Source organism: Petaurus breviceps, unplaced genomic scaffold (genome assembly GCF_028583685.1).
Source record: "Petaurus breviceps papuanus isolate PSGF00001 unplaced genomic scaffold, PetGlider_PUasm1.0 166, whole genome shotgun sequence".
Classification (NCBI taxonomy): domain Eukaryota; kingdom Metazoa; phylum Chordata; class Mammalia; order Diprotodontia; family Petauridae; genus Petaurus; species Petaurus breviceps.
In genome coordinates, this window is record NW_027185737.1 from 488,414 (window position 1) to 505,763 (window position 17,350).

General features: G+C 38.6%; 1 protein-coding gene across 1 annotated transcript in view; it reads left to right on the top strand.

The window, feature by feature from the left end:
- The window catches only part of GARIN2 (golgi associated RAB2 interactor family member 2), a 61,587-nt gene that overhangs the window by 10,531 nt on the left and 33,706 nt on the right, over nucleotides 1-17,350 (top strand). The window contains exon 2 of the mRNA XM_069082446.1: nucleotides 11,529-11,728. Within this exon, the coding sequence (XP_068938547.1) occupies nucleotides 11,529-11,728 (200 nt within the window). The remainder of the gene's footprint in view (nucleotides 1-11,528; nucleotides 11,729-17,350) is intronic.

Below are 17,350 nucleotides of genomic sequence, written 5' to 3' on the forward strand. Positions count from 1 at the left end.
AAAAAAAAAAAAAAAAAGAAATGAGGTCTTTTTCAGAGACACCAGTTGTAAAAATTCCCAATTTTCTACTTCCCTCTTAATCTTGGTTACATTGACTTTGTTTGTACAGAAATTTTTCAATTTAATGTAATCAAAATTATCCATTTTGCATTTTATAACACTCTTTTTTTTGTTTTTTATTTTTTTTTAAAGCAACCAGGGTTAAGTAACTTGCTCAAGTTTACACGACCAGTTATTTTTGGGTGTGGTGCTGAGTATCAGAACCCAGATTTGATCCCAGGTCATCCTGACTCTGGGGCCGGTGCTCTTACTTACTGAGCCACCTGGCCGCCCCTAAGCAATTGGGGTTAAGTAACTTGCTCAAGGTTACACAGCCAGGTGTTTCTGGATTCGATCCCAGGTCATCCTGACTCTGGGGCCGGTGCTCTTACTTGCTGTGCTACCTGGCCGCCCCAACATTCTCTAACTCTTACTTGGTCACAAAATCTTCCTTTCTTTTATTTATTTTTTTTAAGCAATCGGGGTTAAGTAACTTGCTCAAGGTTACACGGCCAGTTATTTCTGGGTATGGTGCTGAGTATCTGAGCCCGGGATTCGATCTCCAGGTCATCCCAACACTGGAGCCGGTGCTCTTACTCACTGAGCCACTTGGCCGCCCCAAAATCTTCCTTTCTCCATAAGTCTGAGGTAAACTATTCCTTAGTTTCCCAGATTAGTTACAGTATCAGCCTTTATACCTAGATCATGCACCCATTTCAACTTTATTTTTGTATACAGTGTTAGATATTGGTCTATGCCCAGTTTCTACCATACTATATTCCAGTTTCCCAGCAGTTTTTGTCAAATATGAGTTCTCATCCCCAAAACTGGGGTCTTTGGGTTTATCAAACAGTAGAATACTATAGTCATTGACTGCTGAGTCTTGTGTACGCAATCTATTCCATTGATCCACTACTCTATTCCTCAGTCAGTACCAAATAGCTTTGATGACTGCTGGTTTATAAAATAGATTAAAATTTGGTACGGCTAGGCCACCTTCCCTAGCATTTCTTTTCATTAATTCCCTTGATATTATTGACCTTTTGTTCTTCCAAATGAATTTTGTTATTTTTTCTAGCTTTATAAAGTAATTTTTGGTAGATTGATTGATGTGGCACTAAATATGTAATTTAATTTAGGTAAAATTGTAATTTTTATTATATTAGCTCCACCCAGCCATGAGTAACTGATGTTTTTCCAATTAGTTAGATCTGACTTTTTTTGTGTGAAAAGTGTTTTGTAGTTGTGTTCATATAGGTCCTGGGTTTGTTTTGGCAGGTAGATTCCCAAATATTTTATAATGTCTACAGTAACTTTAAATGGGATTTCTCTTTCTATCTCTTGCTGTTGGATTTCATTAGAAATATATAGGAATACCTAGGATTTATGTGGGTTTATTTTATATCGTGCAACTTTTCCAGATTTATTTATTATCTCAAGTAGTTTTTTACTTGATTCTCTAGGATTCTCTAAATATATCATGATATCATCTGCAAAGAGTGATGGCTTAGTCTCTTCTTTGCCTAATTTGATTCCTTCAATTTATTTTTCTTCTCTTATTGCTACTGCTAACATTTGTAGTACCAAATTGAATGAGAGGGGTGATAGTGGAATCCTTGTTTCACCCCTGATCTTATTGGAAATGCTTCTAGCTTCTCCCCATTACATATAATACTTGCTGATGGTTTTAGATAGATGCTACTTATTATTTCAAGGAAGACTTCATTTATCCCTATACTTTCTAGTGTTTTTAGTAGGAATGGGTGTTGTATTTTGTCAAAAGCCTTTTCTGCATCTGTTGAGATAATCATATGGTTTCTGCTAGTTTTGTTGTTGATGTGATCAGTTATACTGATAATTTTCTTCATATTGAACCATCCTTTCATTCCTGGAATAAATCCTACCTGACCAAAATATATTATTCCTGTGATAAGTTGCTGTAGTCTTTTTTTTTTTTTTAAGCAATCAGGGTTAAGTAACTTGCTCAAGGTTACACAGCCAGTTATTTCTGGGTGTGGTGTTGAGTATCTGAGTCCAGATTTGATCCTCAAGTCATCCTGACAGTGGAGCTGGTTCTCTTACTCGCTAAGCCACCTGGCCACCCCTAAGCAATTGGGGTTAAGTAACTTGCTCAAGGTTACACAGCCAGGTGATTCTGGGTGGGTGCTAAGTGTCTGAGCCTGGGATTTGATCTCCAGGTCATCCCAACACTGGAGCCAGTGCTCTTACTCACTGTGCTACCTGGCCACCCCTGCTGTAGTCTTTTTGCTAATATTTTATTTAAATTTTTTTGCTTCTATATTCATGAGGGAAATTGGTCTATAATTTTCTTTCTCCATTTTGCCTCTTCCTGTTTCGGGTATCAGTACCATATTTGTGTCATAAAAAGAATTTGGTAGAACTCCTTCTTCACCAATTTTTCCAAATAGTTTGCAAAGTATTGGAATCAATTATTCTTTAAATGTTTGATAAAATTTGCTAGTAAATCCATCTGGCTCTGGAGATTTTTTCCTAGGGAGTTTGCTGATGGCTTGTTCAATTTCTTTTTCTGAGATGGGGTTATTTAAATAATTTATTTCCTCTTCAGTTAATCTGGGCAATGCATATTTTTGTAAATATTCATTCATTTCACTAAGATTGTCAAATTTTTGTGCATACAATTGGACAAAATAATTCCTAATTATTGTTTTAATTCCCTCTTCATTGGAGGTAGATTCACCCTTTTTATTTTTGATACTGTAATAGTAATGGAATTTAAAGATCCCCCTGTATTGCCTTGATTTTTGGATTGATTGTGTTAAAACCCAGAGCTTGTGAATCCCACTTGTAGGATGGACTTGTTGATGTGAAAAGAGAGTGTTGAACTGGGAGGAGCTGGTGATGTAAATTTAGAGAGACACAAGCAAAGAGAGAGGCAGAAGAACTTTTTGGAAGCAGCATCTTGTAGGCAGAGAGAGACAGAGAGGATTGCTGAGGGCCAGTTTGAATTGCCCAGGACATTTTAGAGCTGCCATCCAGAGCTGCCAAGGACTGAGGAGACATGGCTGTTATGCTGGTATTTTGTCTGTCTGCTTTTTTGATGTTGTTTTGCCAGATATGTTCACTGATGAAGGACAGTCCTGTTATTGCAGAGGCCTTGGAACCTTGCTGTTGGTTCAGAGCTCCTGAGACTGTTCTGCAGACAGAGAGTGAATTAATGAAGACATTGGCAATGTAGCTTGTGGCCTTGCTAAACTTTGTCTCCCCAGGAACAAAGATTGCTGAGAACTTGCCTCAGGTCAAGATGAAGAAAAGACCTCTCTTTGGGTATTAAATGCTGTGCTTAAGCTTGTTGTAACTCTAGGGTAGATGGCCTATTCAGTTGTAATCCAAGGGTGGGAAACTTTTGACCTTTTTTGTGCTCTGTGATTGAACAAATGAATGTACTTTACTTATGATTGGAAACTAATCTCCATTTGGGAAGAGGGGCTTTGTGATGGACTAAATGAATGTACAGCCTAGGGGTGGAGTAGTATTTAGAAGAGGGACTTTGTGATTGATTAAATGAATGTAATGTCCAGGGGTGGGGTAGTTCTTGAATTACACTTGGCAAATGCTGTATTTTGAATGATGCTATATTTAGATTTTCTCTGTTCTTAATTTTTCACTGAATAAAATGGAGAGCACCTATGCTGTTATTTCGAACTTTGGGGAGTTGCCTTTGCTTGGCTTCACAGATATTCATAATTTTGTTAACTTCTTTCTTTTTTTATCATATTGACTAAAGGTCTATCAATTTTATTGGTTTTTTTCATAATACCGGATCTGTTTTATTTATTAATTCGATAGTTTTCTTAAGTTCAATTTCATTCATCTCTCCTTTGGTTTTCATTATTTCTAATTTAGTATTTAATTGGGGATTTTAAATTTGTTCTTTTTCTAGCTTTTACAGTTACATGCCCAATTTATTGACCTCCATTTTCTCTATTTTATTCACATATGCATTCAAGGATATAAAACTTCCTCTAAGAACTGCTTTTGGTGCATCCCACAAGTTTTGGTATGTTGTCTCATTATTGTCATTCTCTTGAATGAAGTTACTGATTGTTTCTATTATTTCTTGTTTGACCCACTCATTCTTTAGGATTAAATTATTTAGTTTCCAATTAGTTTTTAGTCTATCTTTCCATAGCCCTTTTTGCATATGATTTTTATTGCATCATGATCTGAGAAGGATGCATTTAATATTTCTGTCTTTCTGCACTGAATTTTGAGGTTTTTATGCCCTAGTACATGGTCAATTTTTTGTGTAGGTGCCATATACCACTGAGGGGAAGGTATATTCCTTTTTATCCCCATTCAGTTTTCTCCAGAGATCTATCATATCTACTCTCTCTAAAATTCTATTCACCTCCTTAACTTCTTTCTTTTTTATTTTGAGGTTAGATTTATGAAGTTCAGAGAGGGGGAGATTAAGGTCCCCCACTAGTATAGTTTTGCTACCTATTTCTTCCTCTAATTACTTTAACTTCTCCTCTAGGAATTTGGACACTATACAACGGTGCATATATGTTAAGTAATCATATTGCTTCATTCTCAGTGGTGCCTTTTAGCAAGATATCGTTTCCTTCCTTATCTCTTTTCCATTGAGATATTTTGCCTTTTTTTCTAATTTTTCATTCTTGATGTTTTGTTTGACTGATTCTTGGTTCCTCATAGAGTTATTCACTTCAGTTCGGCTGATTCTATTTTTTAGCAAATTGTTTTCCTTGGTTAGTCTTTAAAGCTTATTTTCCATATCACACATTTTTCTTTGTAAGGAACTGTTTTCTTTACTGTAATGTTTTTCTAATTCTGCAATTTTGATTTTAAAAGAATTATTCATTTTATCTTCTATCTTTCTAATTTGGTTTTCAAAGTTATTTTTGAACTCATCTAAGAATGCTTTCTGTGCTTGAGACCAGTTCCCTGTTGAGGCTTCAGCTGTGGGTATGTAGTCAACACTGTCTCCCTCTGAATTTGGTTCCTCCCTCTCACAAGAGTAGGACTCCAGAGTCTTTGTCTTTGCAGTCTGCTTTTTACCCATTTTGAGGCAGGGCCCTAGCCATGCCCTTCCTCTAGGGTTCCCAAGCTTTTGCTGTTTAAAGTTTTACTCTGGGGCAATAATTACTATGTTTTCAGGGTCAGAGTGGGGATAGAAGCAGCTGGGGTTCACTCTACCATGCTGGTCCCTGGAAGTCCATATAGAGGTTTTTTTAATTTCTAGGCTGTGGATTGGTAGTCCCAGGAGTAGCTGCTGCTCCCTCCAGGAGCCCTGCATTTGACTCTTACCCTGCTCCGTCCAGTCCCAGCCCTGCAGTGATAGGCCTGGCAATGGCCCTTGCGGTTGGCAGATCAACTTGCCGCCATGTTGATCAGGCCTCATCTAGGCCTCTGTGCCACCAGGGTCTTCTTTCCTTATCTCTTTCAATTAGATCTATTTTTGCTTTTGCTTCATCTAAGATAAGGATTGCTACTACTTTTTTCACTTTAGCTGAAGCATAATTTATTCTACTCCAGCCTTTTACCTTTACCCTGTGCATATCCCCTTGTTTTAATTGTGTTTCTGGTAGACAGCATATTGTAGGATTGTGGTTTTTATTCCATTCTGCTATCTGCATCCCTTTTATGGAAGAGTTCATCCCATTCACATTTACAGTTATGATTAATATGTGTGTATTTCCTTCCATTCTATTCCCTCCCTTGTTTATGTTTTTATTTCTTCCTTCCCCACTTTAAAGAGTTTTCCTTTTGACCACTGCCTCCCTCATTATTCCCTTCCTGTGCCCCACTCTCTTTTTACCTACCCTTTCCCCTTACTACTATTTCTCTCCCTTCTAACCACCCTCCCCTTTTCCCCCCCTTACCCCTCCTATTGCCTGTATGGAACAATAGATTTTTATACTTAACAGAGTATGTGATTCCCTCCTTGAACCCAAAACGATGAAAGTAGATCCCACACAATACTCCTCTACCTCCCTCCTTTCCCTCTATTATAATGAATTTTTGTGTCTTTTCACATTAGAATCCTAAACTTAACTGATTATGCTGATCCTTTCTTGAACCAGAACCAATGAGAATAAAGTTCATATGATGTTCATCTCCCTCCCTTCTTTCCCTCTACTATTGTATGTTTTTATGCCTCTTCATGTGGCATAATTTTCCTTTTTCTGCCTCATCCTTTCCTTTTCTCCCATTACAGTCCCTTTGTACCCCTTAATAAGGTTTTTTTTTATCACCAAATTAGTTCATTTACACCCACACCCTATATATATGTCCCTTTTAAATGTCAAAATAATTTTATAAATTTCAATATTGACAGGTATCAGCTTCTCATATAGGGATGTAAACAGTTTGCTCTCTTTGAATCACAAGTTATGTGCATGTGTGTGTGTGCATGTCTGCGTGTGTATGTCTCTGTGTGTGTGTTTTTCTTGCTTCTCTTTTTATATCTCTCTTGAGTCTTGTATTTGGAGATCAAATTTTCCATTGAGCTCTGGCTTTTTCATCAGGAAAGTCTGGTAGTCTCTTATTTCAGTAAATGACCATCTCCTTGCCTGAAAGATTATGCTCAGTTTTGCTGTGTAGTTGATCCTTGGTTGCAGTCCAAGCTCATTTGCCTTATGAAAAATCAAATTCCAACTCCTCCGATCTTTTAATGTAGAAGCTGCTAGATCCTGTTTAATCATGATTGTAGTTCTTTGATATTTTAATTGTATCTTTTTCACTGCTTGCAGTATTTTTTCCTTGACCTTGAAATTCTGGAATTTGGCTACTATATTTGTTGGAGTTTTCAATTTGTGATTTCTTTCAGGAGGAGTCCAGTGAATTATTTCGATAAATATTTTACTCTCTGATTCTAGGACCTCAGGACAGTTTTCTTTGACAATCTCTTGGAGGATGTTGTCCAGGCTGTTTTTTTCATAATGGCTTTCTGGTAGACCAATAATTCTTAGGTTATCTCTACCGGATCTGTTCTCCAGGTCAATTATTTTTCCAGTGAGATATTTTACACTTTCTTTTAATGTTTCAATCTTTGTGTTCTCTTTGAATGACTCTTTTTTTTTTGCCTTTTTTTGGAAGGCAGTCAGAGTTAAGTAACTTGCCCAAGATTATACGGCTAGTTCTTTTGTGTGAGTGTTAAGTGTCTGAGTCTGGAACCAAACTAGGGCCCTCCTGACTCTGGGGCCGGCACTTTACTCACTGCGCCACCTAGCCACCGCTCTTTGACTGACTCTTGATGCATCATAGAGTCCTTAGCTTCTATTTGACTGATTCTAATTCTTAGTGAATTATTTTCCTCAGTTAGTTTTTGAAGCTCATTTAAAAAAATATTTATTTATTCAAATTTAGTTTTCAACATTCATTTCCACAACATTTTGAGTTACAATTTTTTTCTTCCCATCTCCCTATCCCCCACCCCAAAATAGAAAGCCTACTGAATACCCCTTCCCCCAATCTGTTCTCTCTTATATTTTCCCCCATTTCTCCCTCTAACTTTCTAGTAGGGCAAGATAGATTTCTATACCCCAGTGCCTGTATATCTTATTTCCAAGTTGCATGTAAAAAAAAACAAACATTTTTTTTAAACATTTGTTTTTAAAACTTTGAGTTCTAGATTTTTTCCCTTCTTCCCTCCTTACCCACCCCCACTGGGAAGATAAGCAATTCAATATAGGTTGTACATGTGTAGTTACCAAAATAATTTCCATAGTAGTTATAGTGTGAAAGACTAGCCATATTTCCCTCTATCCTATCCCGCCCCTCACTTATTCTATTTTCTCCTTTGACCCTATCCCTTTTCAAAAATGTTTGTTTCTAACTACCCTCTCCCCCAATCTGCCCTCCCTTCTATCATCCCCCGTCTTATCCCCTACCGCCCTATTTTCCTGTGGGGTAAGACATCCAATTGAGTGTGTATTTATTCCCTCCTTAAGCCCAATTCAATGAGAATCAGGTTGTCCCATTCCCTTTCACCTTCCTGCTCTTCCCCTCCACTGTAACAGTTTTCTCTTGCCGTTTTTATATGAGATAATTTACGCTAATCTATCTCTCCCTTTCTCCTTCTCCCAATAAATTCCTCTCTCACCTCTTAATTTTTTTAAAGATATCATTTCTTCATATTCAACTCCTCCTGTGCCCTCTGTCTATATATACATGAACATACATATGCCCAAACTCACATATTTATATACACATACACCCTCCTATATAAACATACATATATTCCCTTCAACTATCCTTATACTGAGAAAAGTCTTTTGAGTTACAATGATCATTTTTCCATGTAGGAATATAAATAGATCAACTTTAATAAGTTCCTTATGATTTATTTTTCCTGTTTACCTTCTCATGTTTCTCTTTCTTCTTGTATTTCAAAGTCAAATTTTCTGTTCAGCTCTGTTTTTTTCATCAAGAATGCTTGAAAATCCTCTATTTCATTGAATAACCATATTTCCCCTAAAACATTATGCTCAGTTTTGCTGGGTGGGTGATTCTCGGTTTTAGTCCTAGCTCCTTTGGCCTCTGGAATATCATATTCCAAACCCTTTGATCCCTTAATGTAGAAGCTGCTAGGTCTTCTGTTGTCCTTATTGTCTTTCCACATTATTAAATTGTTTCTTCCTGACTGCTTGCAGTATTTTCTCCTTGACCTGGGAACTCTGGAATTTGGCTAAAATATTCCCAGGAGTTTTCATTTTGGGATCTTTTTCAAGAGTTTGATCAGTGAATTCTTTCAATTTCTATTTTGTCCTCTGGTTCTAGAATATCAGGGCAATTTTGCTTGATAATTTCTGAAAGATGGTGTCTAGGCTCTTTTTTTGATCATGGCTTTCAGGTTGTCCAATAATTTTTAAGTTATCTCTCCTGGATCTATTTTCCAGGTCAGTGGTTTTTCCAAAGAGATATTTCACATTGCCTTCTATTTTTTCATTTGTTTGGATCTGTTTTATAGTATCTTGATTTCTCAGAAAGTCATTAGCTTCCAATTATTTCAATCTAATTTTGAAGGAGTTATTCTCTTCAGTGAGTGTTTGAAATTCCTTTTCCCTCTGGCAAATTTGGCTTTTTAAGGCATTCTTCTCTTCTCTGGCTTTTTGGGCCTCTTTTGCCATTTGAATTAGTCTCAAATTTCCCTCCCTGACTCTGAAAACCCAGAGATTAATGCTCTACCCAGTGTAAAATGCTGAAACAGTAGACACAGCCTCAAGCTTAGGAGTCCTAGAGGAAGGGTGTGACTGAAGCTGTGCTGAGCCTGAAGTGAAGGGCAGAAGGCCTCCCAACAAGCCCTACCTCAGCTGAACAGCAGGATATCCCGAAGTGGAGCCAGCAAGGGCTAACAATAGAAGCCCAGGTGTGCCTTAGCACCACCAGGGGAATCTGCAGACACCAGTGCTGCCCGCCACCAGCTGCTGAGCCTGCCTGAGCTATAGCCCAGGGGCACAGAGGTAGAAACTTGGTGGGCCAGACCCTCCCTGACACATTACTCTGTAAGCCTCAGGGTAACCCAGGGGAAGCACTGAGAGTCCTGGCCTTGGCCTCAGTCTAGACACTCAGAAGCTACAGCACACAAAGTCAACAATCAAACCCCTAGCTCACAGCCTGAGAAACATGGGTCAGAGCCTTCTTTATGCCAGAAGCCGAAATCCACTCTAATAGTCAAGACATAGACAATCACAATGGGAAAGAAGTAAACTGTGAAATCAAGAATAATACAATCCTATTATAGTGAGCAAGAACAATCAAATTTAGAGGACAACATGGACTCTATACTCATACCTGAGACCACAGAAGGAAATATGAAGTGGTCTCAAGACCAAAAAGCATTCTTGGAGGAGTTCAAGAAATATATTAAAAGACAAATTAAAGAGGTAGAAGATCAATTTAAATCTACATTGACCAAATTGGAAAAAAATCTCGCTGAAGAAAACAAATCCTTAAAAAGTAAAATTTGTGAACTGAGATGGGAGGTTCGAAATCTAACTGGAGAAAATACTGCCCTAAAAAAGGAGTTTCTGGAGGGCAGAGCCAAGATGGTGGAATAGAATCACAAACTTGGTGTGAGCTCCCACTCCTATCACTTCCAACACATGCAAAAAAATGACTCCAAACAAACTTTAGAGCTACAGAACCCACAAAGTGACAGAGAGAAAAAAATTTCCTGCTGAAGGCAGCCTGGCAATCCGACAGGAAAGATCTATTGCAGTGTGCTAGGACCCAAGTGCAGTCCCCCATGAGCTGCAGTTCCGGTCCCAGGATGGCTTTGACCAGCAGTGGCCAGAGCAGACTTCAGAGGAGTGAATCACCAGCAGGTGTAGCAGTTTCCAGACTTCTCAACCATAAATGGAACTCTGTTGGAACAGGAGGGGATGGTTTGAATGCTGCCCCCAGGGCAAGAAGTGGTGGAGGTGTGGCAGCTGTGCCATGTAGTTGCCTATGGAGGTCCTGGCCTTCAGACCATAGGGGGACCAAGATACCTTTCAGAGAGTAATAGCTCTACCTTTAACCTTCTTGGATCTGGATTGTGGTCTTGAGTGGTGGTCCTGGAGTGTGTGGCCAGTGAATCAGAGCTTGTGAGGGCTGTAGAGAGGGCACCCTCCTAATAGCTCCAGCAGCTGTGAAAACCCTAGCAATTTGGAACAAATCTCTCTCCATTCTGGAAGCAGAGTTCTACTGTAGCAAAGAGCTCAAAAGTCAAGAAATTGGCTAGCAAGATGAGGAAGCAGAAGAAGCACAAACAGACCACAGAATCCTTTTTAGGAGACAAAAAGGATCAAGGCATGAGCAGGAGGAAGACAGCAAAGTCAGAATTCCTGCATCAAAAGTTCCCAAGAAAAATATGAACTGGTTGCAGGACATGGAGTAGCCCAAGAAATATTTTGAAAATCAAGTAAGAGAAGTGGAGGAAATATTGGGAAGAGAAATGAGAATGATGCAAGAAAATAATGAAAAGTGAGTCAACAGCCTGCTAACACTGAAGAAAATAAATACACTGAAAGAAATACACTAAATACACAAAAATACACTGAAGAAAATACCTTAAAAAATAGACTAGGGGTGGCTAGGTGGTGCAGTGAATAGAGCAACCAGCCCTGGAGTCAGGAGGACCTGAGTTCAAATCTGGCCTCAGACACTTGAAACACTAGCCATGTGACTTAGGGCAAGTCACTTAACCCCAATTGCCCTCCAAAAAGCAAAAAAATAAAAATAAAAATAGACTAATTCAAATGGCAAAAGAGGCTCCCCCTGCCCAGACCTATGTGGGCCCTTTCCTAAGCTGGAATCTTCCATGTTCCTTCCCCGAATGGATTCTGTCACTCTAAAATCCATTCAGATTCACTTTTTAGAGATTAGTGACAGAATTCATGGAGGAGCTCCTGCTTCCTTTCTGCCATCTTGGTTCCACCCCCAACTGTAGCTAGTTTTGGAATGACAATAAACAAATTCCCACCCATATTTTCTGCATATAGGTAAATAGGAGAGGAGAGTCTGTCTATCTTCATAACCGAGCCAACTGGGTGACTGTAGGCATCTGTGCTTCTAGCCCCAATCTCAATTTTCCCAATGTAATGTTGCTGGCACACCTGGAATCTAACTCCAAGAAGGATGATGAGCCAACATTTGATGATTTCTCGAGCCCCACATCTGAAGTTCAACTGGTACTTAGCAGGTAAGTTGTAAAAGACAAAAAAGTTAAAACATCTTTTCTACATGGAATTAGAGAAATAGCTTATGTAATGCTTTATGTGAAGTTAAAAAAAAGATTAAAATACAGTTAACATGCCTAAAATTATTATTTTTAAGATATTATTAGTTAAAGTCAACTATCAGTAATTCTCATGAAAAATCAAAAGACCATAAAAACACTTTTTCATTAAATTTTTTACCAATGGGTGAAAATAACATCTGATCCTTGACATAAATGTTTTTGCCCTCAAAGTAATTTCTGGCCCTCTGAAAGGCTACCCCATTTCTTTGTTAAGGTTGGATACTCCCTTTTACTTTTATTCCAGGTAAGTTAAAGGATCCTTCTTCCAGAAAAATTCCCTTTGATTATGGTTTTAAATATAATTTTACTACTGTCCCCAACCCAAAATCTTTGAAAAGCAAACCTCTCCTAATAATTCTACGATTTTATCTCCCAAATATTTTATGTGAAAGATCTATCAGAATCATCTCATATGAAATGATACCTACCAATTATGGAGGAAGACCTAAATCACTTCTTTAAGTTGTATAGAACCCTCTGAGGGGGTAGAAATCCCAGGGAACTCTGCACAGGAGATGGAAGAAGAAAGGACTAGAAATGGTCACCTTAGAACTACATCTTTTGAAAGCTGGACCCAAGAAACAGCTGGAAAGAAAGGCTCCAGTCTTTTCTTGGGATAGCTTTGATTTATCAGAAATATGGCCTCTGGGATAAGAGGGATGATGACAATGATGACAACGACAATGTTGCTTTAAAAGTTCCAGTATTTGTGTGATACCAGATGTCTGGGGATGGTATGGAAGATGGAAAACCCAGCACATCTAATGGCAATGGGCCCAATTCAGGGCCTTCTTCCAAAAAAATGGGCACCCCTGATAAGAAGCAATGGTTTAATAACAAAGAAAGATGTGTCTTGTCAAGACTTTGATATTGGGTGCCAAAGAAGCAGACTCATAATCCTAAATTTTGAGTAGCTATTAATTGTAGTGAAGACAAACTTCTTACTCTGCTATGGAAGAAGATAAAAAAATACAACCTATTTGCCAAACAGAGGCAGGTCAAAAACAACATAGGATCAAACCATGCTGATCTTTCAGAGACAGATGGCATGAAAAGCATTATCAGGCAAAGTAGTTAAATCACTCTTGGCTAAGGAAATTACATGACCACATTCACCACAGTTACTCACTGACGATACACCCAATCTCTACTGTTCTTGTAAGAGCATCACCTGGTTATTCATTTGAGTAGAGCGTATATGATGCTTCCGATGTGCACTTGCATGCCCCACAAACTTTAACTGTACAATTTTATTCTGTCCAGGTCCCAGATTTAGTCAAACCCATTCCACCACCCAACAATTAGTATGAATAAAAATGTTATCACCTCCATCACTCAAAGCTCCTTCACAGACCAGCCATACAGTTCATAGCACAGCCAATTGGGAGTTCTTGCCCTTTATCCCTAGGGCATTCCTTATTACTGATTAATAGCTCCTAAAGTCCAATTGTGCAAATTTTTCTTATAACATGCAGAACTATTAGTAAACCAAGGAACACAACAAGAGCTAAATCCTCATAGGGTCCACTGGACTAGAAAAAAAAGAAAGTACTGGGCCTGGGACTAAAGCCTGAGCTTCTAACAATGCCACAACTTGTTAATGAAGGACATTAACACATAAGGGCTAGCAAGATTTTAGATGTACAATTTTCATTTAACAATAAAAGCTTCTGGGGGAGGCCAGGTAGCACAGCGAGTAAGAGCACCAGCTCCAGTGTCAGGATGACCTGGAGATCGAATCCCAGGCTCAGACACTTAGCACCCACCCAGAAACACCTGGCTGTGTAACCTTGAGCAAGTTACTTAACCCCGATTGCTTAAAAAAACAACAACAATAAAAGCTTCTTGTGCCCTACATAACTTGTTAGAGGATCCACACTGTATCTTCAATGCAAGTGATAATTCTGGTTAATAAAAGATATGACCCTGTATCATACATCCAGCAGCAACCCAGGTCCAATGACATGGGAGTATTGGTTTCCCAAGTGTGGTATAGTAAGAGGCCTCTTCAAATAACTTGTGGCTCAAGAAGTCCAACAAGCATTTGAGCTAGCCAACTTGTTGTACTGTTAGTTATTTAGTCATGTCTGACCCTTTGTAATCTCACAGACACATTAGTGCTGTCCATGAGGTTTTCATGGCAAAGATTCTGAAATGGTTTGCCACTTTCTTCTCCAGTGAATTAAGGCAAACAGAAGTTGTGACATGCCCCAGGGTCACACAGCTAGTAAGTGTCTGAGGCTGGATTGGAACTCAGATTTTCCTGACTCCATGTCCTGAGCTCTATTTACTGAGCCATCTAGGTGTCCCAAACAACTCTTGTTACATGCCAAAGGCTCTATTCAGTCTGTTCTTTAAGAATAGAAAGCCTCTAAGAACATAGGCCCACAACAGGATCATAAAGGCCTGAGGGGGGAAACTGCTGGAAAGCCTACTTCAGATCTTCCCAGCATATAGTCTGTTCCAGTCCCCATTCAAAAGTGGCAGACTTGAGAGTAACTTGAAACTGGACTGAATAGCCTATCCAAACCTTTGTTTTTCACTTTGATACACCATAACATCTAAGGCCTCACATCCAGCCATCAACACTGCATCATCAATATAATAGTGGTCATCAAATGTCCTCAGGAAGTGGAGCCTCTTTCATATCTATGCCCATTCAACCATGGCAATATGAAGGAGAGGTCAAATAACCTTGAGGAAGAATGGTGAGAAGTAAACTGAACTGCTTACAGAATAAAAGCAAACTTCTCTTGGTTGGTCTCAGCCACAAGGATGAAAAAGAAAACAAGGGAGAGATTAGTAACCGCTTAGCTGAGGATTGGTCTATCTAGTTCACTATGAGCATAGTTCACTATGCTCACAAGATCAGAAATGGCCATAGCAATGAGCATAATGACCTTATTCAGCTCCTTATAATCTATTGCTAATCACCACATACTGTCTATCTTCACTGGACACATATAGTCATTAAAAGGGAAGTTTGAGTAATTTAAGTATTCCAGTATTTCCCTTACCAAGGAGGAAATACCTTTCATTCCCCTGGGACCCAATATTATTTAATATCAACTACAAAGACAGTTCAAGGAACTCTACAGGTTTTTATTTAGCTCTGTACACAAAAATCAGCACAGACACTACTGACTCCCAAGAACTCCTAATCTCCATGATCACATTGCTGCCTTCTGGTTAGCCACTACAACTGAGAGCCACCTCCACTTGAAAGAGGGTACACCTTTCTTCAGGAGTTTGTGCCCCCAAATTCCCAAAAGAAATTGGTGGTACCCTTATGAAGCCATTGAGAGTAACCTGGTTGACAGAATCTAGCAGCACCTTATATGTTTGGTAATCTCCCCTTTCCAAGGGGCAGTAACTTTGGCACATGTCCTCCAGTCTCCTGAAGTCCCACAGTTAAAACATCCCAAGACTTGGGGCATGGTCTAACAGCTTCCCAAATCTGGTAAATACTTGGGTGACTGAACAACCAAGTGGGATGGAAGAGTAACCATATGAAGCAGAGGATGTTTTGGGGATTTTCTAAGTTTTGGTGGGGCACAAAGGACACTTTATTACACTGGTCCCAGATGGCTCAGTACAATTATATTAACACACCATGTACTGACCATCAATCATCTAGTTTTCCACTACCATGCTGTAAAGATCTATACAGTAGGGAGTATTATTACCCTATGTCCAACTCACTTGGCCTCCTCCTATCATCCCCAGAGTGTTTGTTTATATGGATAGAGCAGCTGCTAGGGCTGCCCCAATCTTTCACTCAAATTATAATGATTGATCTGCACAAGCCTGTATAGTAGTAAAGCAATACAGTCTTATAGCTAAGGCATAATGCCATTCAGGTGGGGTGTAACACAAAAGGTAGGATCTGGCTATATCTGAAACAGGATGGTCATAAGGAGTTCATGGGAAAGGGACACAAATCCAATTCCCCAATTCCAATCCTTTCAAACATTTTACTCCCTCTTTTGCTGGAATTTTTATGAAGCCAAGTATACAGAACTTGCCATTTTATCTACCTGAAAAGAAAAAGGGGACAAATCCTACCTAGGGCCTCCAATTGATTCAATTGATTTGGCAAGAACAAATCATCTGTAAATTCTCCCAGGTGAGGGAATCCTCAAAAGGCATGCTCTAAATAGCTTCCATTAGACTACATCCACAGTAGCAATTGTCCTAAAAATTCATTGGCTTAGTTTTTACATTTCTCTTGAAACCACCCAAGTTACTAAATGTTAAAAACTCAACCACCAAACTCTGACTCACCTTTATTGGAAGTCACTCTACCAAATAAGTAAGAATGTAAAACCTGCTCTAATTCCCACTCAAGATTACTCCCTTTTCTAAGGGACTTAAAGTATTCAAAGGAACAACTTCTGGGTCAGAGAATATACTTTCTACCACTAGCCCATAAGTCACTGACTCCATTAACACTCTTTTCTTTACCTGGGTAATCAACATGTGTATTAAATAGTCCTCAGACTTGCAAAGCACAGTACTTAAAAGTCAAAAGTTCATTTACATTTTCTTCAAAATGCCTAATATGCAAGGATAATCTATTCTTACTTTCTCTTACAATTTCCTTAGAGCTAGATCATATTTGCATATTCCCCAAATATAAATATAAACATTGTGCTAACCCCTCAGGAATCCTGTTTCCAAAAACCTTCCCCATTTATTTTTAAATAAGGCCTTTTGCTTCTGGGGAAAAAATTCTGTTTCTAGCTAGTAATCCATCATCCATGGCTCCCTTTCTTCTACAATACTGTTAATCTATTGTAGTTTCTAACTACAATACCCACTTAAAAAATGAATTTAACTATGAGGCCCATTGAGGGAAAAAATGTAAACTATATCTCAAGAAAATTCAAGGTTTAAAATTCAATAAGCACTGAAAAATACTCAACAATTAAACTTCATTAAGCAATAATTAAAATATCAATTAAAAGAATGCCAGCTTGTCCTGGATAATCAATGCAGCAAGTAGCCAGGAAAACATTTCTCTAACAGGACCTAGGTGAAACTTCTGACTTCCACATCTCCTGGGGTGAACCTTTTATACATGGTGATTGGGGGTGGGGGACAAGGAAATAAAATGGTCTTCCTGCTGCCTTAAAGGACCAAACTACACTACATAAAGCATAATACTGACCATAACCAGGAAAGGCTTCCAATAGAAGGTGGTGCTAGAGCTGAGATTTGAAGGAAACTAGGTTATTCTAAGAGGTAGAGGTGAAAAGAGATTTCATTCCAGGTACAGAAGTTAGCCTATGCAAAAGTATAGAGATAAGAGATAATGTGTTTAATGGAAGAAACTACAAGAAAGTCAGCTTGATTCAATCACTCAAGTCTTAAGCACTTAGGAATGCAAAGCAAGACAAAAGATAGCTCCTATGAAATTCACAATCAAGATAACATGCAAAACAATCCATACACATGATAAATAAGAAATAATTAACACAGAGAAGGTAGTAGAATTAAGAAGGGCAGGGAAAAGTTTCTGTC